Source organism: Colossoma macropomum, unplaced genomic scaffold, assembly GCF_904425465.1.
Source record: "Colossoma macropomum unplaced genomic scaffold, Colossoma_macropomum, whole genome shotgun sequence".
Taxonomy (NCBI): domain Eukaryota; kingdom Metazoa; phylum Chordata; class Actinopteri; order Characiformes; family Serrasalmidae; genus Colossoma; species Colossoma macropomum.
This window is the reverse complement of record NW_023494799.1, coordinates 6,842,387-6,869,400: the sequence shown is the minus strand read 5'-3', so window position 1 is coordinate 6,869,400 and position 27,014 is coordinate 6,842,387. Positions and strand designations below refer to the sequence as shown.

The 27,014-nt window shown below is 38.1% G+C and overlaps 1 protein-coding gene across 4 annotated transcripts in view; it reads left to right on the top strand.

The window, feature by feature from the left end:
* The window catches only part of cdc14ab (cell division cycle 14Ab), a 74,681-nt gene that overhangs the window by 22,188 nt on the left and 25,479 nt on the right, over positions 1-27,014 (top strand). For all 4 annotated transcript variants that reach the window (XM_036586210.1, XM_036586211.1, XM_036586209.1 and 1 more), the window contains exons 6-9: positions 12,210-12,276; positions 21,373-21,435; positions 24,040-24,127; positions 26,234-26,464. In XM_036586210.1, the coding sequence (XP_036442103.1) occupies positions 12,210-12,276; positions 21,373-21,435; positions 24,040-24,127; positions 26,234-26,464 (449 nt within the window). The remainder of the gene's footprint in view (positions 1-12,209; positions 12,277-21,372; positions 21,436-24,039; positions 24,128-26,233; positions 26,465-27,014) is intronic.

Below are 27,014 nucleotides of genomic sequence, written 5' to 3'. Positions count from 1 at the left end.
GGATGCACCCAGGTTCCTAGTTTTCCTCATTGACAGCAGTTTCCACAAAAGACGGTAAATGAGACCCTTGCAGGAGGCTGAGGGGTGTATCAGCGATAGCTCTAGGTTTTAATACACTGTTAAAATTATTATAATTATAAATTATGAATTACTCATAATGGACAGTAGCCTGGAATTGAGGGCTGGTGAACAGAAGGGAATGACTGAAAGCAGGTTCAGAACAGATGGTGTCCAGAGAGAATCTACGCTGTAGGATTTGTGAATGGGTCAAAGAGAGGATTCCATCCCAAATGAATGGAGGTTGAAGGAGGATAGCACTGTTTGTGTGTTGTGAGGAGGGGCTAGTGGTGTGTGGGTGGTCCATAGGCGGTCAAAAATGTGCATTTGTAGTGATGATGAGTTGCCAGGTTTCCAATCAGATGTCAAATTAAATTAACGTAAATAACTGAAATGCTTAGCAATAAATTGATAAGTTTCCATCATTGCTGTACAAAAGAATAGAGTTCACTTTATGGCTGTATTTTACATCGTAAGAGCGAGAAGACAAATATGGCTCCATAGCTCAAGATCAGCTGCGAGCACCTTCTGTTTCTTTGATAAGATGAAAATTTTCTTTTTTTCATCAGTTTCTAATCAGTTTATTCTGTTTTCATTTATGTGATTCTGCAAATGCATTTCTATCATCATTTTTTTTTTAACTGGCAAAAAATGTCCACCTTAAGCAAGGGTGCCTGCAAATGTTGGTGATTTTATTAAATATTTTTAATTCGATGTCAGTATACACATAAAAATGTGTTGGAATTAGTGAGGAAGTCCTCATTTTTTGTAGTTTTCGTTTTTAAGTGAAGAGAAGGAACTGATCCCTTTAACCTCTTGTGCTCGTGGGTATATTTTGGTTTTTCCTTTTGAATTCACCAAATTTTGACCAAATCGTCAGGCAAATTATTCAGTAACTGCATGAAATAAATGTTTGTTTATTTATTTATTTATTTATTGTAAAATTTCCCCTCAAATTAACAGAACATGTGTTTCATGATCACACATATTGCTGTATGCACACAGTTTACTGCTAAAAGCCAAAAATCTTAGATGCTCTTTGTGTGGGTGAATTTTCAGTACCGGAACCACTGGTGGTTCCAAGGAGTTTAAAAGGTTAAATATATCAAACTATCAAGAAACTGAGCAGTTTTTGCCTGCCTGCTGTAGTAGTAGTAGTAGTAGTAATAATAACAATAATTTTTACTATGTGTAAGTTAGGTGTTAATTATGCCTGAAATGAATGGTGTATACATGTGAAAGCTGATCTGTAATTATGGGAATCTACTTGTAGCCTGTGTATGAGGGGGTAGTGTGTGTATGTGTGTGTAAGTAGTGTGACAAAGAGAATGACTGTGTGTTTAATAGGACGGAGGGCCTTTTCTCAGCCTCTTGGTAATGAATAAGTCACATTGTGACTTGGCAAGGCCAGCTGTAGAGTCGTGTCCAGGCGGTCGTGCCATCTCTGCTCCAGTCTGCTTCTGTGCCTTTACTGCCATGCAGGCTCAAAGACGCCCTCCTGCTAAAGCTCAGAACAGCGGAAAGTCCTGTGGAGATGTTAGTATTATGCACTATAGTCCTGTCCATCTTGTTGATTTTAAACATAATCCAAATCCAAAGAAAGAGAAGCAATAAGAATAAGTGACTCAGTTTGATACACTTAGTATTCTGGGTAATTCTTGCCTCTTGACTGTTTGCTGGTTTCTGACCAGTCCATTAGTTGCACACAAACTTTGAGCACCCTCCTGCTCTGAGAAGCACCCTCTTCTCAATAATAATAATATGATTATAATAATGACAATACTTCCGTATTATAATATAATAATTCTTTATTGCCACAAAACCATTTTGGTAGTGTTGGGTTTTCATACAACTCTGAGTGTAAATGTACAATAAATATGGTATGTTGTCATGTAAGTTGTCATGGTGACTAAGCAGATAAGATAAGATTTCCGACTCAAGAAGTTTCTGTAATATGACCCCTGGTCTTCCTGTGGGGTAAAGACCTGGGAGCTTACTTTATAGAAAATGATCACAGTTCAGTTGCAATGGTTGCAATGGTTGCAATACTTTGCAATTGTACATATATTATACATATATTACCCCCAAATCGTTCAGTCCTACCTCCTACTGAATGAAGTTAATGGACTTAGGATTCTGCATAATGAAATGTAAACTTGCTTTGTCTGTGCTTTGAACTTACAAACTTTCTTAGACTGTAGACTCTCTTTACATGCATATGAACAGCTACTGTTTAGCTTCTGAAGACCACCAGAGTAGCTGTCCAAGTGAAGATTGAGCTGACCCATTTGCACTGACCTTCAGTATAAGATTGTAACTGTAAATCAGTAATGCTGAACAAGAAGCCGAGTAGCGTTTATCGACCTGTACTTAGTGGTTTCCCAGAAGATTAACCATTTGTTAACTCTGCAAATCCTTCTTTTATACTACATCATTTCCTGAGTTTTACATGGTTCAGAAAATGTAGTGGGGGGAAAAAACATTCCCAGAAGTTGTTTATTTCCATGTCTCAGAGCCTTATTTTAGACAGCGATGTTTCATCACTTGGGATTTTGAACTACTCTTGACCCTCAGTTTTAGCTTTAGAGTCTCTGAGCCGAGATGTGGGTGAAAAACAACACGTGTAGCGGCAGATTTTCTAATTAACTACTCTCACTCCACTCGCGCTGCATGCTGCTTTCACACTGCGTGGGAGTTTGTTCCGAAGCCCTTGGCAATCTTTCTCAAACTTTATGGCCCTGGAGATTAGCTTCAGATTCATCTGGTAGTCAGGTTTGAGTTACGGTGTTGATACAGCCATATCCGATCCTCCAGGCCTGTCCGAACTTGCAGGAGAGCAAATGTTTATCTTGCTTCCAGGTTTGCTCAGTAGTGCCCCAGTCAGTGCCTTAATCATTTTTATATGTATGAGCAAACAGTTTTTTTTGGGTAGTCATTACACCAAGTATTGCATCAGTGATCAGTGTAGTATGGTTGTTATGTGGGCTAGATTATCCTTCTCAGTTGAACACAGTGGAAATCTCAAAGTAGCAGTTCTCATTTCCTAGCACTTTTGAATTGTCCCTTTTAAAGCAATGGTTCCACCAAAAATCAGATTTTCCTAATTGTCCCCTACCCTAAATGTAGCTGATCAGCCAAGACAGCCATGTTTGCTCCTTTAGTTTTGCGCTGGAGCTACAAAGCTAATGTAGCTATCAAATAATGTTAGCTTACAGCCTTGAGTTTTGTATTGTAAGCTCAGTGTGGTTTCTGACATACTGCTATCTATAAAAATGGATAAAAGTACAGAGAATTCAGGTTTCAAGGTGGCTACTACTGTTTTTTAGCGATGCAATATGCTTTTGGCCACCAATTTCAAAATTTGAGTATATTTCAGATAAATAGGAATATATTAATAGTTATCATGAGAAATTTCAGTAAAAAACACTGACAAAAGGGACTATGTAGTCCTTTATAATTTATTTAGTCCAGTGCATTATGTAAAATGCTGAATAAAAGTTACTGTACATAGTTTTTTAAAAATATGCCACTGCTGGGGCTTTTTTCATCATATCATCAACCCCTAATTTGAGACATTTTTGCTAACAAGACAGTTGAGCCCTTGCATTGAATAACAGTATATGTGACCTTTTTTTGTAAAAATCATATAAGCATGGCATGGAATTTATCGATGCCCTGTGTTTGAAGTAAAGTGGGCACTAAAATGTAAGTAAAGCATAGTTTGGCTTTTTTTTGTGCCACGTTTTACATTAAAGAGTAAACCAAATAACTGATAAGCCAAAAACAGTGGAATGGTTAATATGTGGATTTTCCTTGGAGGGGCTCCGTTGTTTATATTGATATTTGGTCGAAACTTTGCTTTAAACTAAAACTCCCAACAGTTTGATTTGCATTTGTACAACGGTCTCCTGGGGCTTGATTAATGAAGCATTCAAATCACAGCCATTGATGTTGGCTGTACAGATTCTCCACCTTCTCTTTGCTTGGGAGTTGGAGGCAAAGTGGCCAACCAGTTACATTAACCACTCAGTTAACTACCAGTGATAAAAGCTATGACTGGATTCGGACTCTAGGTCCAAATTTGAGGAGCTTTGCATCAGTCTTTATTGTCCGTGCATTGGTTTCCCTCACCATTGTTGATGTTTGTTTGTTGCCCCATCCATTCTTAGGGTTAATTGGGCTCTTGTCTCATCACAAAGCTGTGCTTGTTAGTGACTGTAGAACTCTTCTGGCCATGAAAAGCGCTTTGTCAGCGCGCCTCTCTCGCAACTCCGGTAGCCATGGCACCCTCGGCGACAAAACCCAGCAACTTGGTTATGTAATATCATGGAATTGGTTAATACAGGAACTAAATAGACTTGTGTTGTGGGTGAGGGACAGGCCTCTAATGAGAGTGAATGAATTGAATTCACTCTCTTAATGGGAAGAATTTAAGCAGGTTTGAAAGAGTTTCATAGTAAAGCAGTCTGGTCACTGGATCTGGGAGCTTAACACTGAGAGTGAAGGTGAAGAGTTTAGTGTGTTTCCATAAAGGGATTAATGACAGCTGGAATGTGATTCAGATGCTTGCCTTTGCTTATAAATGCAAAGGAGGTTCTTTTGCTGCTGGGTGGTTGTGCAGGCCTCAGACTTTATCCAAATGGATCTCTGTCTAGCCCTGCAGCTGTCCTTTTTTTACTGCTGTTGTGCCAAGAACAAAATTTGATGGCTTTTTGGATGGCCACTTTCACAGGGTCTATTTTTAGCTGTGATGTTGACCTCGACTGCCCGTTACAGTTCAGTACAGCCTTACTCTATACCACACACTGAATGCAAAAGGTATACTGCAGTTTACAAATGTAAAACCACTGTTTTCAGTAATATAATTTTGTTGCAGATAGATGTATATAATGATTGATAGGATGCTAGTATTACACAACTTTGATTTCAAATTATTTGTTTGAAGCTGCAAGAAATGAAGAAATTAGATTTAGACACTAGATCATCTAGAAGCACTGTGATCATCTAGAAAGCTGTATACAGTACTGTTTGGACAGGATTTTAGTCCCAGATTTTTTACAGACTGCATGCTCCTGCGTCAAGCTAATTTTTTTACCTGCTATAAAATGAACCATATAAATAACCACAGGTTATGGTAATCCTGTGAGAGTTGCCGTATGAGTAAATATTTCATCATATTCATGTACTCCATCAAAAGCACGGTTTTCTTAAATACCATCTTAAAATGGGATCTTAAAGGGTTGTTTAGTCAAGAAAATGGTTCTGTATAGAACCACGAACACTAAAAGAACCCTCTGCATGACTATAGGGTTCTTTGCGTCATAAAAGTGTACTTCAGATTGCATGAATGTGCTGTAGATGGTTCTGTATAGAACCTTTTGGAAACGGGTTCTATATTGCACCCAAAAGGGTTCTTCCTTTGTTACAAGCTGTAACACCTTAACAATATTGGTGCTATTTGGAACCATTCTCAAAAAGGTGTGTATAGAACCATCTACAGTACATTCTTTATAAGTCTGAAGAGCCCTTTCATGATGGAATCATGGAAAGGTTTCTGTGAATGTTCATGGTTCTGTATAGAACCATTTTCTTCACTAAAGAACCCTTAAAGAACCATTTTTTTGATAGTTCATGGAAGCACTCAAGTAAGCGTTTACTTGTATTCTCTGTTGCCCAAATCAAGTGGAGATCTGTTGTACTACCTCCAGTGTACGACTCATAAAAACATGTAAAATGACAAAATGTTTGATTTAATGCAGTGATGTTGATTGTTGGCTGTAAATTCCCACTGACGGTGCTAAAGACACACTCCATTCATTTGAGAGAGCTAGATATATGGTTAGGGTAAATGAAATAATGATTAAATTGAGTGATGCATGAGAAGCTGAACTCTATTCTGTGTCTTAGTGAGGCCTAAACCAAGTATCCACTTCCACCTCTGTCATTTATATTGAGATTTATTTTCTTGTGTGAATCGGTCATGAACGTTATAGATGTCTAGTGGTAAAATGACATTACCTCACCTCTCTATGTAAAACTAATCCAAATGTCAAATAGTGCTTAACACTGCGAATGAAGTTAGAAGGACATTATCATCCAAAATCTCATATTTGAACAGTAGAGATCAAATTTTTAGACATGAAAGGACAGAATTATAGAATACTTGCGTTATTGATCACTTAAACAACTAATTCTTGTTGTTATTAACTTGAAATGCTGGTGAGGAAAAGCATCTGAAGGTAAAAATACGACACAAACTTTCACACACTGAGGAGTAGAGCAGAGTCATTTTTACCCATTGAGCAATGGAACGAGAAAAGGGAACGCCCGTAAGACCTGTTGTCTTATTTTTAGCCCAGTGGCTGAAGTATGCTAACTTTCGAGAGCTTGTTTTTGTTGAAGGATGACTGCAAGTTCCATTAGTTCAGGACCCTCTGATGGACTTGTATGGTGTGTTCTCAGGGAAGTGGCTGTCGGGGTTAGGGAGTGAAGTGGCAGCGGTCCAGCGAGCTGTGTAAGAAAGCTCTAATCTGCAGCACGAAGGCTTTGGGGCTTGGCATGGAACTGCTCTTATGCAAGAAGAGAGAGATCTCAAGCTGCTCGAATATTTGGCATGCCACAGCAGGGAAAGTGGAGGAAATCCGGCAGAGATAGTGACACTGAGCAGACATGAGGGAGAGGTGTTTACTGAATAGCTATTAGATTCACTCATTGAAAAGTTTGTGTGTTGTGTTTGGTTGTTTTATGGGTTCATGTGGCTGTGCTTAAAACGAGACATTAGTGTCTGTGAATTTCATTCCTCAAACAAGAAGTATACTGCATAGCGTCGCTGTCATAAGAAAGCCTTGTCTCTCTGAAACAGTGGGTTAATATCTTAACATCTTTTAACTCAAAGGAAAAAACAACCTGCAAAATTTCTGTTGGTCCATCACATCTTGTGTTGCTTGTCAGGTTTTTCTCACGAGCTTTTCTTACGAAAGTGACAGTAGGATGAAATCTTGCTGCGCTTTCCAAATGTGATCCAGGAACCGCTATGATATGTTGTAAGATGATCTTTCTTGGTCTCATGGGAGGAGTCCCACACCCTTTCCCCAGAGTGTAAGGGTGGGTTTTAGTTCAGGGGTCCTTCCCTTCCTTCTCTTTCCACTTTCAGCACTGCGTTGAGACGGTGGGAGTTTGCCAGATTTAGCCCACTCTGTTACTCATGGTTTCCTTTTTTTTTTTCCCTCCCCTCCTGCTTCCACATGATGTCACTCTGGCTGGGATGCAGCAGTGTCCTGCTTGTATCACACTGTCTTTCCATAAAGAGGGATACAGAGGATGGGGGGGGATCCTGTTAGGAAACAATCAGGACTTATTTAGAAGTAATTATATATGTGACAAAGTATTGCCTATAAAAATGGACCGAACTGTGGGCAAAAATTCAGCCTTTAATATGGCTTATACAACATGCATGTGTTCCTTTTTATAGATAACAGTATCATACAATGTCAAACACATAAGCGAGTCTATGAGATTACCGAACAACTTAACACGGTTTGAGCAAAGTACATTATTTTACTCATGCAGTTTTAACTCCAGTGCAAAGTAGGTCTGCACAATAAAGACATAAAATATGATGTTCAATAAAGTTGTTAGATATGACTGTGACTGTGTGAATCTATAAATTGTGATTGATATCTCGACTTGGTGTGCAAGAAGTACAGGCTCTATTTTTTTCCCAGCGTAATCCATTTTCTCTATAGACCTAAAAAAAAAAGCTTTAAAGTATATATTTGACCCCATAAAAGGTCTTTACGGTGATACAGGTTTGTTGTTACACTCACTACTGCTTCACACATTCAACTCCAGGACTGACAGTAATCATATTTGAAGTATTATTATGAATTATTTATTTAAAGGGATGTAGCAAAGTGGTTAAATCATTTGCTCCACAAGTTGGAGACTGGGGTTCGAGCCAGCGTCACAGGAACACACCACTGCCTTAGTATTATGCCCTAGTGCATAGCTGAAAAAAGCAGACTTCTGCTCATGCAAATTTTTAATCTTTGGCAAAACCATCACTTTAAGTGATGTCACAAGATCTTCAACTTAAAATTGAACCAGAAGCAGCAGATATTGGTTTATAAGAATTCAGTGTATGGGTGCTAATTCAGCCTGTCATGCAGGACTCAAAACCTTGATCACTGTTGGATTATATGTTGCGAACATAATGATACACTAAAAATTGTACACTTACAGGGTCTGTACTGTGAAAAACTGAACAGAATTTTTTTTCTCACTTTTTCTAAATAAAATTACATGCTTAAAGATGGTTCTTCAAGGGTTCTTTAGTAAAGAAAAAGGGGCTATAAAGAGCCGTGAACACTCTGCATGATTAAAGGGTTCTTTGCATTATGAAAGCGTCCTTCAGATTGTCGGAGAATGTGCTGTAGATAGTTCTATGTAGAACCCCTTTGAAAACGGTTCCATATAGCACCCAAAAGGGTTCTTCTATTGTTACAAGCTTGACACTGTAACAATAGAAGAACCATTTTGGGTGCTATATAGAACCATCTAGAACACATTCTGAGGAACCTTCTCATTATGCAGAGAACTCTTTAATCTTGCAAAGGTTTCTTTGAGTGTTCATGGTTCTTTATAGAACCATTTTTTTTTTTTACTAAAGAACCCTTAAAGAACCATCTTTTTTTTAAGAGTGTTGTACAATAAAGTTACTTCAAGTCCCAAAAAGTACCTTACATTCCTCTCTATAGTCCATATATGGAAGCTAAGCTGCATAATCACCCTGTTTTGGATTAACAGATTTTGTGATGTTACTAAAACATGTATTTACATAGATTGTCACGTGTTGTTTTTTTTTTTCATATTATTTAAAAACTCCAGCTGCCATTTACTGTGTCAGAAGGAACGAATAGATATGGTCCAAAATCTTATTACATTAATTTTCATTTTAAAGTTATTTTTTTCTCCTCTTAGAAACTTTACTTTTGTGGAGATGTGAGGTTTTGTTCCGACAGTGATATCCACCCATTTAGTCGACAGCAGTTTAGCTCTGCCCATTTACACTGAAATTATAAGCAGTGTTGCAGTCTAGGTTGCTTTTTGAATGAGGCACAATACAGGGCAGCCAATCAGAACAGAGATCATTTACATGTCCTATTAAAGGCACAGTAACAAAAACAGCCTGTTTAATTGTGAGGGATAAGAGAGCATTGAAAAGATGACATAAAAAAAATAATTACGACATAAATTTTGACATGATACTTAAAATGTCGTAAGTGGACACCAGAAGGAAATAAAAGATGAAAATGTCTGGTCTGGGCCAATCAGTATGTCTCTGAACCTCAGCTATGACATTTTAATATCTTTACTGTCCACCAGTTCCCGTTTCTTCTTTTTTCATTCTGCTTTGTAATAAACTGGGCTAAAGCTTTCGCTCTTTATCCTTTAGACGTGAATCATTCATTGATGCTAACCTCTAAATCCGTTTGAGCCCTCTGCCGTGGTGGTGTGTTTATCTAAGGCCTTTACTGTGGCTGTGGATGAGTATCTGTGCATATCTGATCAGCTGTGTGGTTCAGGTTGCATAACGCACAGGCGCGTGGCTCCTGGTTTTGTCGCTGGCGCCTGGCTTTGTGCCGTTTCACACGTGAGCTCATGTGTGCCACACCTTGTGGTTTACACCTAGATTCTTCTGATCCTTTCAGCTGCACCTTTAGCTTGAAAGAAAAGGATTTTGAAAGAAGCTTTGCTTTTTTTATGGAAGAATTGTCTGTCTTTTCGATTGTGGTTTCAAAAGCAAGTGAGCAAAAGCCATCTGCACCAAAGTCTTAGCAGTGCTAGTCATATTGTGTAATATTCCCAGTAGACAGGGTTGTAATTCTTTAGGCAGATTACACAGACATTGGCTTTTATTTTCTGTCTCTCTTTTGAGGGCTAGTGTTTAGTCTGTTGTAGAGGTAAGGTGTTATGTAATCCTGAGCCTGTTTCTTTAATTCATGTGCTTTGGCTCATACATCTGTCACTGTCTGGAGGAGCAGTCCAGCCGACTCTTAGAACCACAGAACTTTTAGTACTCCTGTTCAACAGTATTACACTGTGATGCATTCATGTGAAAATGCAGATTTAAATGCATTAATTTTTAGAGTCAGTTATAATTTTAATGTGATTTTAACTAGCAGTTATTTTGATCATTAATTACGTAATTGTAAGCACCTAATTTATAACCGAAAACATTTAAATTTACGTTATATGTATGAAATTTGTGACTACAAACATATATGCATTATTGAGATCCTGCTGGTGTGGGTTTCCTTCTTCTTAGTGATGCACACAAAAGCAATTAGTATTTCCTCTTTTTTGCTTTTTTTGTTTTCAGATTCCTGAACCTTTATAGTAAATTTCAATTGATTATTTTTAATTGAGTAATCAGTTTTAATTATGTAATTGTGGTGGCCTCAAGTGTGATATTCAAGAAAATATCAGGGGAAAAAAAAGCTTTGTGTATTTTCTGGATGCACCGATATTTAATTTTTGTGGCTGATTTCACTCTTTTTTTCGAAATAGTAATTTTGATTAGCCTCCAGTACTTTCTGTTAGCCAAAATCGCAATATAAATATTGTGTAAATATTATTTGCTTGTTAATGGGCCAAACTTTAAAATAAAGTGCCACATTGACAATAAGCAGCTGTATGTAGTACAATGAGTCCTGCATAATTGTACTAAGATATTTTGGTGTCTGTATAGCAGCAGCATCCGAATGCCCATTTACATCATAGAATTTGCAACACAGATCAGCCAAAAGTGGCAATTGCAAATCACATATTTGCAGAAACTCCATTCCAAAAATGTGTCAGTTGTACTCCAGTCACAGTTTTGTTTTCAGTGTATTTTAAAAAGCATTTCTGAATCCTACCAACAAAAAGGAAATTAAGCAAAACATCTGAGATTGAAATCTGAGATTTCTTGATGAATTTGATCATTTCCTAGAGAATTGCACTATAATCGAATGACTGAGCTGAGAGATTTACACCCTACAAAAGCATAGTAAAACATAGCAAGAGAGTTTCCAGCTCATCTCTGCAAAAAAACAGTGCTGCCAGTAACTGCTCTAGGAATAAACTCATTCATTTACCAGGGAAATTTGTAATTGTAATTTTTTAATTAAAAATCAGAAATTAGCCCACTTTTACGGGTAGAGAGGCAGGAGCAGGATCCCTGCAGAAGTATGACCCATTTCCCCTACCCCCAAAAATATCACCAATTAAACCTAAACAGGCATACATTTAAAGCACCCAGCAGATCTGCTGATGCTAAAGTGAACCTGGTCCTGAGTCATGAGTGAGTGGACGAGTTAGATCCATTCAGCGATCAGCTGACCACTCGCCACCACTGCACCATATTTCACCATTTGATTTAACAGTGCATTCATATATTTAGGTTATAGGGGTGTAAATGTGACCTCACAACTGTTCAGTCCGATTCTGATCCTTTAGGAATTTATTTGATAAATCATTAATCACAGATTTCACTGTGGTAAAAATGGTAAGATGGTAAAAATACAACAAGCTTGTTTTTATTCTTAAAATAAGCAATATATCGCTCTCTCTCTCTCTCTTTCTCGGTCTCTCTCTCGCTCTCTCTCTCTGTCTCTCTCTCACTGTCTCTCTGCTCTTTCTTTCTCTGTTTTCTTCTTGCTGCACTTGCTTCTCTCTCTCTCTCTCTCTCTCTGTGTATATACTAACACCCACATCTGTAGATGAGACCTCGTGACCCATTTCCCTGCTTTTGTGGGCGAGTGCTGCTTCACTTTCTTTAAAAGTGAGGTACTGTTTATGATCTGGGTCAGCTGTACGAACCCTCAGTGTTTGCTGGTCTATTTTTAGGCCTGTGCGTTCAGTGTTCATGTGGCCAGGCTTTCTCTTCTTTTTCACTCCCACGGGGGAAACGAGAGTCCACAGAAACAAACCTGTGACCTCTGGCTGCTGAAGTGAATAAAAAGATTTCACTGCCTGTGAAGCACACGTGATGTCAAACGCAGAAGTACTTTCATGTACTCACTTTCACACTTCCTATCTCTTTCTTTTTCATTCTCCTATACTTTCAATCTCTGTTTCTGTTTCTCATCTGTTTGTTCCTCTCTTTTCAGGGATGCGTCGTTTGGAAATTGCACATACAACCTGACGATTCTTGACTGTTTGCAAGGAATCAGAAAGGTAAGATGTCTTTCTTTGCACAAAAGTGGAAGTCATAAGAGAAATGAATTGACATCCTTGCTCTGGTCACAAAAGCATTCTGTCACAGTAATGTGGTGTTTTCTAGGTTGGCCAGTCTGAACTTGGACCCTTTCAGCTTGAAAAGAAGTATACTAAAATGAGATCCCATTAACCTCATTTACTTCCTAGATGTTGCTAGAGTCTTGTTTGAAATCAATATGAGACGTAATAATTTTTTTCATATTTCTTCAGTTTGGTTCCTGAGAAACATCTCTTAGATTTTCTGACTTTGAAATATTGTCTCACAGATGGCGTAATTATCTTAACTCACCCACTGCAGTCTTAACTAAATAATATTTACATCACAAAAAGTGTAGATCTCAATTTTCTCATATGGCTCCTCTGCATGTCAGAAATCACTCAGTCTCACAGGGGTTCTTAACCTGAATGTCACGACCCCACAGGCCACAGGAGACAAGTTAAAGCTGCCGTCTCACAGAACACTAGTAATCCCCTCTTTTCTCCTTAAGAGGGTTTAGAAGAAAGAATTCAGAACACACTGATCCTTCGTTAAAGGAATGGTTTGGCAAAAAATCTAATTTACACAATATTTCACTTAACCCAGATGTAGCAGATCAGCTGAGACATGTTTGGAGTTCATTTTCATAGCTCACAGTTAGTTACACTGTGCCCTAAACCACGTCGACAAGTCTGTGTGACATTAATGAGGATGTGGATGCAGTTTAAGCATGTATAGCACATTTTTACAGAAACGATTTGGGCTATTTGGGTGACTATTGAGTGCTAGTGTTTGTTAGCAATGTTAGCCTTGCAGCTCCAGTTTAATAAGTGGGATATTGGGTAAATCAGATTCTTCACAGAACTTTTCCTTTAACAAAATACTTAATTTTTTATTTAGATTTATTTTTCCTTTAGACAAAGAAAACCTGATCTTGAGAGAGACATTTTTCCTTTGGGTGGATTGTGCTAATTGAAACTAGTCAGACTGTCGCTGAAAGAAGAATTGTCACTGTACTAATATTAACTCAATAACACAACAAACACTGCACCCAGTCTTGTTCTACGATGACTCATTAGATTGAATAGAATTTTGCCTTTAATCTGTAGAGCTTGTCCAACTTAGCAACAGTAGCTAAGAAAAAACATTTGTGGGTGGAGCATGGACAGGTTGTTTTGGACGTGTATGATCATTATTCCAATCTGAACCATTGGAAATGAGAAAAGTGAGGCCTTTCTGTAAACTATTAGGTTTGTGAAGCATATTCAGTGCTGATACTTTTGCCTCAAGATGAGCTTATGCTACACTATTTTTGGCCCAGTTTTACCCCAGTTTGCCCGTCCTGACAAATTATCACAATCAGGATTTTGACACATTATCACAAACAGGATTTTGCAGGTTGGGAGCTCGATTGGAAGCAGTTGACAGCACGGATTATCTGGTAGTTTAAGAGGAGAAACGAGTCAATCTTTAGCCTCCCAGTCAGGCTCCAGATTGATTTGGAGGCCAACATTTTAATTTTTACGACTCAAAACTTTCAAGTCCTGTAGTATGAGATGGTCAACAGCCAATGAGAGAGCTAGAAGAGTGGAGAGAAAGCAAAGAGATGTGTATGAAGGCGAAGAAGAGCTTTTATCCTGTTTATAATTCTGTTATGTTTACAATAAGTTATATATGAATCGCAACATCAAGGCACTCTCTTTACAAATTCAGTCAGCTGCCAGTTTATAGTGAAATTCTCCAGCTCTTACTGTGATACCTGTGTTTCTCAACCCCATATTCATCCAAGTTTGTGATGCTCTCCGTTTTAGAAACCTGTTAAGATTTTAAGTTGTGAAATGTACGCCCAGCTTTACAGAATTTTCAGCAGACTCCGTCATACACGCACATGCACATGAGATGAATGACAGCGCCTAATTGCTTTTTGTCATTACTCTGAGCTGGTGCCAGCTCTTTTCCCCTCCCTGAACAATAATTAGCCAAGGTGCTTTGCCCTCAGTGACAGTTTCATCTGTCACAGTGACAAGAAACATTTGTTCATTTCACTGAAATGGCACTTTAGTTTGGACAAGATTTTGCTTGGTGATATGATTGCTGACAGCATTCTTCTTGAGAGTTCACCTAAAGACTTGTTTTTGGCTTAAATGGTGCCCTCAAACACAAAAAAGGCACAGACCTCTCAAGCACTCTTTGAATATTTTTAGTTAACCGCACCCAAAAGGATTTAACTCATATTGATGTGCACAGATTGGTTTCTTATGTAATTGCAGCTTCGTTGGGTTTCATAGATATATGAAATAGTTATTAAGATAAGATTAGTTTATTTCCAGAAGTTTTTACTTGTTTTAAGTCATTTTATCTAGAGGAATTGGTTTATTCTGTTGGCAGATAATCTTGCTTATTTCATGAAACTGTGCTTGAAACAAGCACAATTTTCTGCCTTTTGAATGAGACAAATAACTTGCAACAAGTAATACACATCTAGAAATAAACTGAATAATTTTATATTCTTACAACAGTCTCAAAATGAGTAATATGAGCTGGATCAAGAAGATTTCGCTTAACAAGATATTTTTTTACAGTGTACACATTCTTCTTATGCTACATGGCAGGTGTTAGTTTCGGACTGTAGGCAAAATATTTCACGGAGAATTTTTTTTTATTGGGATTAAAATAGTTTTGCTTTCCCTTCAGTCACAGCGCCCGGCCATTTCTCACTACTCCACTGTAAAATGGCAATTTCAGGTCTTGTGAAACCCTATTTTGGGGACAAAAGGACAGGTATTAGTTTGGAAATGCAGATTTTCTTTGAGTTCTCAGAAAATAGTCATTCATGAATTATGAATTGCTGCTGTACATGAATTATAACTGTACAATGTGGTTTTTGTTTTTATTTTTTTCCTGTTCAAGTCAAAAAGCTGCACGTTTTCCCTTCAAGGCATGTTTTTGTATGTGTGCGCTGACGTGGTTTCTGCATGCTGGTAACACCCTGACAGCCTCAGCAGTTTCATGTGAGCACATCTTGCCGTGCAGGAAGGACTCGTTCAATCAGAAAAGAACGCTGAGACATTCCTCTGCACATTCCTATCTACCCCTGTCCCCCCTCCCACCCCACTCCTCCATGAAGAGTCCAGCATAACTCCTGTGAAACTCAACTGTGCACCCATGAAGAAAAACAACAATCTTTTCAGCCCAGAATAATTCCCCTCCTCCTCCTTCCTGGCTTTATTAAAACATACCACACTTATTACCACCAGTGAACGTGCCAAACAAGCTTCTGAGCTTTTTTTTTTTTGGTGCCATCACATGCTAACCTGGCTCAGATCACTCTCTTTTCCCATAGCAAGCGTGGCAGTTGCTTTGTCTCCAGCTTTAATTAACAGACCATTAGCAGATCAGTGACTGTAATCAGTTGCTGTACACCACGGCCCATTAATGAAACATTCAGAGCTCTCAGTACTATCTGCCAGCTTTTATCCACATGATTAAGTACTAATTGTGAGCCAGCAGGTGTTGCTGAGAGTGAATAATACTGCCATTTTCTAAGCTTTTCTTGTGAGAGTTAATAGTCCTGCACAGTAGTTTTGAAAGGTTGAAAAAGTAGGCTGAGTAATAGACTTACAATACTGCAGCAATCAGAATACATCCCACCTTGAAAGGCTGATGTGTTCGGCCTTTAATAGTTTGGTTAAAATCAGTTTCCCTTAAACCCAAATACCCCACCTGTTAGTATTAAGCTAGATGCAATTTTAAAGGATATAGACTTACTTATGTGGTTTCTGACACTGTATGACAAACTGTTATCTTTAAAAGTGTATGTTGCAAAGCTAAACAGTAATAGCCACCATTATGAAGCCTGAATTCTGTCCATACAGTGGCCTATTTTAATAGATAATAGTGTGTCATACAGATTTGGAAACCGCATACGCAGGTCTCTTTGTTAGTTTGGCTAAAAATTTAATTTATGCAATTTTTTTTGTATTTACCCCACATGTCAATGATCAGACAAAACTTGATTGGTGTACAAATTTTTTCCTTTTTTGTTGCAAAGCTACCCAGTAATAGCCACCACTGTGAAGCCTGAATTTTGTCCATACTGTGGCCCATTTTAATAGATAACAGTATGTCATACAGTTTCGGAAACCACATTAGGCAAGCCTATTTGAGATTACTTCAAGATCTTGTTCAGCAAGGAGAGGCTCAGCTTCATCACAGGATAGGGGTCGCCTCAGGTTCCACAAGCTTTAGCTCAGGCGCCCCCTCTGGTGCAGTACCGACTGCCTGTGAAAAGCGCATCTCTGTAATTCTGGCCTGTTGTGTTTGAATGCATCACCACAGCACTGGAAATCTCAATGTTATAGCAACAATGACATTCACGGTCACATTCTGTAATATGGTGTTTTGAACAACAGCCTAATGTTGGCATGAGGGGCACTAAACTTGCCCTCAAATATAGTTATAACTCATAGGAATTGCGTTATATAATGGGAAGTGTTGCACATTTGCATGCTGGTGGTTGGGGTTCAAATGCCTGTTTCAGCTGTTAAGTATTTTTATCTGCCTTGGAAAACTCTTAAAGGGGAACCCCACCAATTTTACTTAATTGTTCAGTGGTTTAGATGTAAACAAAATCATTGAGTGGTTTACTGTGAAATGCATTTCTAGAGAAATTTACAGAGTCAATTTTTTTCACCATTGTAGTACCAGGAACTAGACGTCATTTTGGCTTTCTCTTCTTCAAGCTGCTGCAACTCATTTATTTGTTTGTTCTGGTTCAAATTGATTTGGCTCTGCGACATTTTTGAAAGAGACCACCTCGAAGTCCTCTGCATGCTCTGTCATCTTCCAATATAGGTAAGAAAACTGTAAAAATAAACTATAAACAAAAGCTGCTGCCGGCATCTAAACCATTGAATAATTAAGTAATTTTCCAAAATCGGTGGAGTTCCCCTTCAACACTAGATTTGTTTCCTCTGAAAAATGATGTCCAGGATCTTGTTTAGTTTGCCCCTTTTTCCATTAAGCCCCTGCCCCTCAGAATGTCTATGCCTGGGCCTGATTACATTAGACTTGTAGCTCCAGTGCATAACTAAAACAGGAAATTGTGGACACCCAGCATGTCTTGGCTGACATCCTGGGCAAATTCATGGGCCAATTCCTGAGCCAGCATCTTGTACATTTTGTTTTAGGCCAGAACCTCGTGCTCATATTTTTTGCTGTTTTGCTCTTCATTTTCCCCTCACTGTGACCTGAGGATTATACTTTTGTATTTCTCTGTACAAATTCCCCAAGGCTGTATGATGGACATTAGAAAAGGTCATACTGGTCCTCCTGAGCAGTGCTTTGGGCTGAGTCTGAGTGGTGGCTTGAGGTGACTGGAGCAGTAGTAGCAGTGCAGATTGGGATTTAGAGCATGTGTGCTGTAATTAAGAAAAGCCCCTCTCTCATTCATACTGCACTGGTGGCCTCCCTCTGTAAGCTCTTAGTCCAATTATCACTGGAGCGAGGAGAACAGCGGGGCCAAGACCATTAGAGTCGCCCAGGACCATAGAACGATTACATAACCAGCACAACCTGGAAAGGGAGGGGGGTATATCTCAGTACCTAATACACAGACAGCTGTTAAAGCAGAGAGGATGAAAGGAGCCGGACATTGCCACCTGCTGTGTGAACAAGTGTGTGCTTGTGTGTTTGCATGTATGTTTTGCTTATTGGCCATCTTAGCATTTTTAGCCGAGCTGTCCCTTTAAGAGCTCGTCCTCTGTGCCCATTCATCCCTGTCTGCAGTCTCCACACTAATCAATTACATTAGCCTGCTAGCCTCACTTAACCCATGAGTCATCCACCAGCAGCCGAAGGGATCTCTCTGCAGCTCTGAGCTGTTTGACCCCTTTCCCCGTTTACCACAGAGCATGTCATGCTACTGACATAATGCTGAAATTTGCCCTATGGGTGAGGAATATGATGTTATTGCTGTGATAAATTAGCTCACAATATGGTTTTATGATTGTCATGGGGACACGGAACAACTGCATGTATCATAAAAGAGACAGATTTAGACTAATTATAGAGAGTCTGTAAACAATAACCAGTGTATAGTTCCAGCCGCAGTCCTGGCAACCCTACGCTGTGCATGTTCTTGTGTTTGTATTAAAGTGGAGAAAATATAAAAGTGAGCAGAGCATGGGGTCTCCAGCACTGACTTTGAGACCCCCTAGTATATTAATAGTCAGTTCATTATCATATATCTTAATATTTTTACCAATTTTGTCTGGTCCCTCTTAAAGCGTCGCTACGATTTTTTTCCATTAAAGTTGTTGTCCAAGTCGCCCTTTAAAGCTTGAAAGAATTATTTAAAAGTAATGTCAGGTCGGAGTTTTCACACCACAGCATACACCTTTACATATGAACATCATAAAAAGAAGGTCTGGCTCAATGTTTAGGTCTCAAATGCAAAATCACAGTGTCAGTTTTTAGGCATGAGGCGAAACGGCTTAAGATCTCTCAGAAAACTCTGTAAATATCTCTGCTCTCAGACAGTCAGGCTAAGCTAAGCAGCTACAGACACAGAGTGTGCAGTAAAGTTTTTGTGACATTTGCAGTTCCGTTCTTTATTACTAGATTAGTTACAGTTTTGTGGCCAAATTATAGTTGCTGGTGCAGCTTTTATTGTACTACACTTTTATTATATTCTTTTATTTGAAAAAGATTAACCTTCAACTGAAAGACTATCACTGTGTTTGTAAGTGCATCTGTTAGCACTTATGGATGTGGGAGCAAACGCAGTGGTCTGTGATTTGAAGTTCAATCTTTGTCAAATAAAAGGTAAAGCAAAGAAGGCGGTACCTTTACCACGCTCCCGGATTCATAACCATTTACCGCCCTGATTTTTGAGTTAGAGGATTCTGTTACCGGCACAGGCCCACTTTGTATTCTCAGGTTTATAGCCTTTTTATTGTTGTATAGCCAGAACTACTATTTTGCTTGTGCATTTTTGTCTGTTCCAAAAAAAAATTCAAAAAAAAAAAAGAAATCCAAATGTCATGTTACGTACGGTTATATGCAGAAGTTTGAGCACCACTGGTCAAATGACATGTTTTATTGATATTAATAGTGAAAATTGGTACATGTTTTCTAAGTTAATGTATGGTTACTGTGTATTAGCTGAATTTAACACTGGGGGGGAAAAAACATAAAATTTGGCATGTGCTTACATTATGGTTCATGTTATGTTCTATTTTTTCCTGCTAAACTCAGCAAATAAAGAAAATAAGCTCTAAAAATTTACAGAAAATTCCATATTTACTTTTGTTCCCTGGTATACGAATGATGTGTATAAGAGGGTGTATGAACTTACTTTCACTTAGAACACTGAATTTGCCCAAACGTTTGCACATGACTATGGTGTGAAAATGTTTTCATGTGATGTTTTTCAATTCTTTCCTTTCACTCATATACTGCGTGAACTGTGTACCTCTAGGCTGCCCTGTTCACTCAGTTGGCAGCTGCTTTCTTGTAGGGTAGAATGCGTATTTTGGTCATGTCTGGTCTGTAGTTATAACGAAAGTGGAGGTGTGGTCATGCGGTTTCAAGCACACACCCTGCTGATCTGATTTTGTGTTAGGTTGCATGTGTACTGTGGCTGCAATAGCGATTTTAGTGATAACGAGGAAGTTGCGTTTATACTGTGTGTTAGTTTCTTCTCACACGTATGCTTGTTCTAGCAGAAAATTATACCCCGGAGAAAAATAGGTGGAGAAGTGGCAGAACATCAAGTTAACTGAGGGCTCTGCACTTTAATCATGTGCTATAAAGATTGTGAAGCGCCATTGAGATTTGGGTTATAATTAGAAGCTTGTAGTACTCAGATACCCATGTATAGGGATCATTCTGCTGAACTGGTTCGAAGTCGGAGTTCAAAACGTGTTTTGGATTTTTAACTGACTTTAGACTAAAATCCTTTTGCTTCGAGTGACTATAAACTTTAATTATGTTCATTTTATTAAAACAAATCTTTGAACATTCTATTTTGTCACTACCAAAACAATCATAACACTACCAAACCTTTACCAAATGTTTCAGTAGTGACTGTTTCAGTAGTGACAATTTTAGCTCATTTTGAACTTAAAAGTCAGTACATGACTAGCACACATAAAATCATAATATGTCATCCAAACACACAGTTTACTTCATTGCAGAAAATATGTGTTTCGGTAGTGACTATTCTTAATGTTTCACACTGATTTTCAGACTTTGGGACATGTTTTCTTCAAAACAATGGGATCTAACTGCTCACCATGTGGCCATGAGGGACAGGGATCCAGTCCCACTTCCTGCTCCAAACTGCAGGGGTGTGGCTAAAATAAGGCTCCGCCTTTGGACTAAAACTGTGTGTGTTCCGGTAGTGACATAAAAACGTGGAACAGCATTTTTTGAAAACAGTTTTTTATTTAAAGATTAAACTCATGATAAATCTAAATCTTTAAACTAAAAGTAATCAATAAAATGTTAAAAAATGTTGAGGGGAAAAAAACGTTTACTGTGGGGCCACAGCTTGAACTAATTCAGTAGAATAGTCCAGTTTGTGCCTCTGGTTAATTTACATGTTTTGTAAACACATCGTCTACAGAGAACACACTTCTGCACATTTTAATGCACAATTACTGTTTATTTGCTGAATTTAACATATTGAGAGAAAATAACACATAAAATGTGGCCTGTGCAAAAGTTGTGGCACATTTTACATTCAGTCCAACGTGTTAAACTCAGCAAATAAATAGAAATTGTGAACTAAACATTGTATAACAATGCCATATTTCAGTTTGTTCACTGTAGAGGAAGTCAACAAAATGACAAACTTTTTGAGTATAGCTCTCATTATTTTACACACATGAGATGTTTTTGTATAACTCAGACTTTGGAAGGGTTCTCAAGTGTGGGTGTGATACAGAAATACACAACTTTTAACACATGGTGCTTTTTTTTCTTCCTGTCAATCTAGATTGATCAAAATGTCTCCATAATCTTACGTGCTAGACGTGTGGTATTTGAAAATGTTTTTATATTGTGTGTTTTAGGCCCTGCAGCACGGCTTCTTGAACTTCGACACGTTTGATGTGACCGAGTACGAACACTATGAGGTAACTGTTCATTTCTAAATGCTCACATAGCTCACATTTTCACACTTTGACAGACGTCTCTCTGCTGCACTGTAGTTCTAAGTCTGCAGTTTGTGTGCTGTGGTTTCAGGTCATGCTGTGGTTTTAAGCTTGTGCTCCCCAACATTATGAAGTGTAATATGAATCTGACATTATGATGTTCCTTTAATGATTTCAGAAAGAAAAAGATGACAACAGTTCATGTTGTCTAGTATGACTGATTAAACCCAAAAGATGGAACTAATTAAAATAAAAGCTCATGTCTTAAAGATACTTAAGTTCTATTTGAAATCAATGTGAGACTTTTCAGACGGTTTCAGTTCCTGAGAAACAACCCCCCGATTTTCTCACTGTATTCAATACATTATCTCACAGATGACTGGTCTCCCCACAGTCTTATCTAGGTAATATTTACATAAGAAAAGCTCTATTTTGTGTGTCTGAAATCGTTCAGCAGTGTGTCAGTGTAGAAGACGATCAGGCTTTTCTCAGTTCCTCAGCAGAACTTATGTTAATGTTAATCATTTAGTTGAATGGGATATGAGAGAGAATTAGGAAATCAGTAATCCTTTAACACAACATTGAGATCTGCTTTATTTTTCTGAGACAATCATAAACAATTTTTTTTTTGAGAAATGTTTCCTGTGTTATAGCTTTTTGAAATTTGTAGGCTTTGGGGCTGTCAAATGATTCAAATAATCATGATTAATCACATTATTTTAGCTAGTTATTAGTAATTAATTGAATTTGTCCCTGACATTTGACCCTAAAGAAAGATAAAAAGCAGGGCATGTTGTCGTAGCTGTATGAGTGGACTGAAACAGCTTCATCAGAATGTATTTATTACTTTCTGTAGCTCTGTAGGATTTCCACTGTGTGAACATGAAAATCATGTTATTTCCATAGAGTGAACAGTGTTTCCAGTTATAACCACCAGCCATCAGCTGCATGTTCCAACCATGCCATATGCAAAAGTTTGGGTGCCCTGAATTTTTTTTTTTTCTCTTTCTTTTTTTTTGAACATTCTCTACAGAGAAAACACTTCTGCACATTTTTATGCACCAATAACCAAATAAAACAATGAATTTACCATATTGAAAAACTTAAAACTTAATGTGGCAACAGTGCAAAAAGTTGTTGAGGATTTCGAGACGTACTAGATTTTCCCACTTAGCTGTTGCTTTTGTTAGTTTGCTGCTCATTGATTAATCTGTAGGCCTCTTCTGAGCGCATTCTAGCATAGTTTGCTGAAACTGCTAAATGTATCACTTTTAAAGACATTTAATAGCTTTATTTGTGCTTCAGCCTGCACTAAGATGGATGGTTTGGTCAAACTAGGAAAATGGATAGTCAAACTAGGAAAATGTGTTAACTGGATGGTCAAACTAGGACAATGTGTTAACTGTGTTAAAAATGATAGCATAAATAGAACGTAGAGGTTCTATATAGCTTATTAGGTAGCTTAAGTGTAAACTGAAGTGATTAGTAAGTAAAATTTTTTTTTTTTAATTTTACATTCCAAATCCAAAATTATTTATTAAAGCTTGTAGTGTATAGATAAATAGTGCTGTATTGAAGATGACATCATGAATATGCATTTTAGTTGAAGTAACACGGTATAATATAAAGGTGAAGTAAAAGTATCTATTTTGTTTTATTTGGTCCTCTGTGTAACGTTCAGTGCCTGGATTCTGTGCCATGGTAATCTAGTTGAAGAGTAAATTATTGTTAATGCTGAATGTTCTATTTACTTGTACATTTAATGATAAATAAATGGCAGGTTTTGAATGAATTGTTTAAAAACTTATTGGCGTAAGTGCTGTAGCTCACCTTGGCGTTAGGGGACACAAACCTAAAACAACAAAAAAACGTTATACCCAGAAATTGTAGACCTTAAGTTGCTGCTCTTACTCCATGACGTTAAAGGACATAAACCTGAAACCACAGCAGTGCTCTGAAACTGCAGGCCTAGCACTGTCTGCAGCACTTCTGTAAGCGCTTTTGCGTTCAGTGATATTTGAGGGCACAGGCCTAAAACCACAGCAGTCCCCAGAAACTACACATCTAGAGCCGTTGCGTCTAGAACTGTATGTCTAGTTGGACATTTGTTCACTAAGCAGATGACCAGCAGGGTGTCCAGAAACCCGTTCAGCAGTTTCCAAACCCCTTACATAACCGCGTCCACTCCACTGCTCTGATATGAAGCTTTAGCCTAATGAAAAACTTGGCTGTAAACAGTTTAATCAGAAACATGCATCAGGTTTGTCTCGTCTGAAAGCAAAACATTTTGTACACGTGTAACTTGCTTATCTGATTGCCTGTCTGATGTGGCTCTCTGAGTTATTATGGTGATGTTGAGTGCAATATTTTCTGCCTGGTGGTTTTGCCATCAGCTTATGTAAGATGTGCCACCTCGTTTCTCGTTTGCCTGCTGTGCCCTACCTGCTTTTACCACTGCGCCCCTCGTAAAAGGCTTTGCCAGCCTTGTGCAACCCAGCATGGAAGCACATTTAGTTCCAAATGGCACCTTTCATAACAGTCTAACACCTGCATCTCTCGCTCTTTCTCTCTTTGTCCCTTCTTTAGCGTGTGGAGAATGGAGACTTTAACTGGATTGTCCCCGGAAAGTTCCTGGCGTTCAGTGGGCCGCACCCAAAGAGCAAAGTAGAAAATGGTGAGCCGCACGTTTCCACATAGTTTTACAACTACAGCTCAACCCGGTCACTGTGTTCCCTGCCTTTATGTGCACAACAGTACCTAAGAGAACAAATATGTTGTAACATTCATCATTGTTTTGGTGGTGCAACACGGAACGAACTGGATTTCCTGTGTATGGGTCTTGTTGTGTGCTCACCAGTAGATGGAGCTGTGGGTGCAGGAATAAAGAGTTGTCAGTTTAAGGTGAACACTTACATTCCCTGGTTAATTATCATTAACACCTACCATGTCGGGGCACTTTGTAGGTTTACAGTTACTGAATGAAGCCCATGTGTTGCTATCCACCATCATACAGTTCTTTGCAAACTTTTGAACACCCCATGTCAAATTACGTGTTTTGTTGTTGTCCTAATCTAAAATGTGCCATAACCTTTGCACAGGCTACGATATGTAAAATTAAGCAAATAAACTGTAAATTGTGCACCAAAAATGTGCGTGTTAACTTATTAGGAGCAACAAAAAAATCAGCCAAACATATCATTTGACTTGGGGTGCACTATCAATGGAAAGGAACCATCGCTGACCATTTGAGTGGTGGACCTTTCTCAGAACAGCAGTGACAATGACATGGCACTGTTACAACTGTCATAGCAGCAATGCTGGGTTTTGCAAAGTACTATGTACACTTACTGTCCACCAAGGCTGTCAGCTTGGCTCAGAAATTAAATTCTAATTTTCCTTTATTTTTTGTGTTGAATGTTCAGATATTAGTAACATTTTTATATTTTTAAATACATTATTTTTCAAGATGATGTCATAACTGCTGTATATGTGTTTTTTTCAAATACAACATTAATGGCCCTAAAGTCTTAATTTGACACTCAAATATCAAGCCTCCCCAAAAGCTCACGGTTTTATAAAATAATCGTTCTCAACCTGGAGGCACGAGATGGTTGTCTGAAAAGGCCCACATTGTTTTTGTATATTTTTGAGAATGACTTTTTCATAAAATAACTCAGGCCAGTGGAACGATAAGTGGCTATGTGAAAAGTGCTGAGCTGAGGGAGAGATTCTCTAGCTAGTGTGGGTGGCTGCACTATACTACATTACATGTGTATAAACATTACATCATAATTAGTTTACTGTGCTACAGAACACCCACAGTTGCAGTCTTGGCTTGCCAGAAAAAGCCGACCATCTGAAGCAGACTGAGGAAAGAAGTGTGTCTATTACCAAATGGTGAAGTTGCTAAAGAGCTGTTGAATGTTGGCAAATTTTCCTGTGCATCTAAATACATAATTAAAGCAAAAATAGATTGTTTTTGTTTAATTTATGGTTAGGAATGGCATGTTGTTCCATGAGCTTAGTAGCCCCTGTGTGTTACTGACTGGCCTGACACACGCTAGGAGCTGCTGCAAAGGTAGCTTTAACATTCAGATGGGCATTTTCTACATTCAAATGTGCTATTTATTTATTTATTTCTTTATTTATTTATTTATGTTTTAAAGAATATTCAAATTTCGATTTTTAACAGCCCTACTGTCCACTTATTAGACACCACCTTTTACTATTACACCTTGCTGCTGTACAATTAGAGACTATCCAGTTTTTTCTTTCATTATAGATGCAAGACATTTTCACAGTACACAATATATATCACAATATTTAGTTTATCTGAAAGTCGGAACAGCCAAAAAATCCCCAGTATTGACACTTATTACTATCAAAGTACTATCAAAAAACCTACAGTATGTAGTTGTTTAGTGTTCTTTAAATACTGTGTTTATCCACAATATGCTCACAAAAGCAATAATAGCAATAAATAACGTCATAATGCCCATGCTTATGCTGTTGGTTGTGATCGTGAATCCTACATAGTGCACCTTTTGTGTGTTTCTGATAAAATGGGGACTAAATACAATGTAGATGTACCTAATAAACTGGCACCTCAGTATAGCTCTGTATAATAACCCCTGTAAACCAAACTGCAGAACCAGCAAATCTTAAAGTTCTGTACCCATAAAATGTCCTCTAAAAACTCTTACGCTAGATAAACTCTGAGCTAAATTTAAAGGTGAATTTTTTCCTGCTCACAGAGACGAATTGTTCTGCTTTGTTCCAGGTTATCCTCTTCATGCACCTGAGGCTTATTTCCCTTACTTTCGCAAGCACAACATCACCACCATCATCCGCCTGAATAAGAAGATCTATGATGCCAAGCGCTTCACAGATGCCGGCTTCGACCATTACGACCTGTTCTTTGTGGACGGCAGCACGCCAAGTGATGTCATCGCCCGCCGCTTCCTGCATGTCTGCGAGAGCACCGACGGTGCCGTGGCCGTCCACTGCAAAGGTACATTCCATTTTGTTCCTCTGACCTTTTTTTTTTCTCTGCTGAATGACTTGAAGTTTTGTCCACTTGGTGGCAGTGTCGGCTCAGAATTCAAATACAACTGACCAAACACTTGTCATTGCGTCCAATTAAGACGTTCTGTTTTACCGTTAAAAGACTAGCGTTATTTTTAGCTAAGTTTCCATCTATTTTTTGCATATTTGTATGCATGTTTTCACACACTGAATAAAAAAGATTTAATTCCCAATAAAATTGCCAAAATTCTCATAAAAGCTTGTATGCTTGCTTGAATGCACTAAATTATGATTAATACACATTTACTGAATAAATAATGAACATGCAGGTAGAATAAATCAACTAGCAGCTAAATGTCTAAGAAATAAAAACGTGCTTTAATCTTATCAAATAGGTAACCATGACAGTAATGATACAGTACTGCAGAACAAGACAACACAATAATAAATCATTAGAATTTTGTAAAAAGCTATTTTATTGTATTATATTTATCAGAATAATTTATTATTTTTAATCAAATCACAATAAAATATCT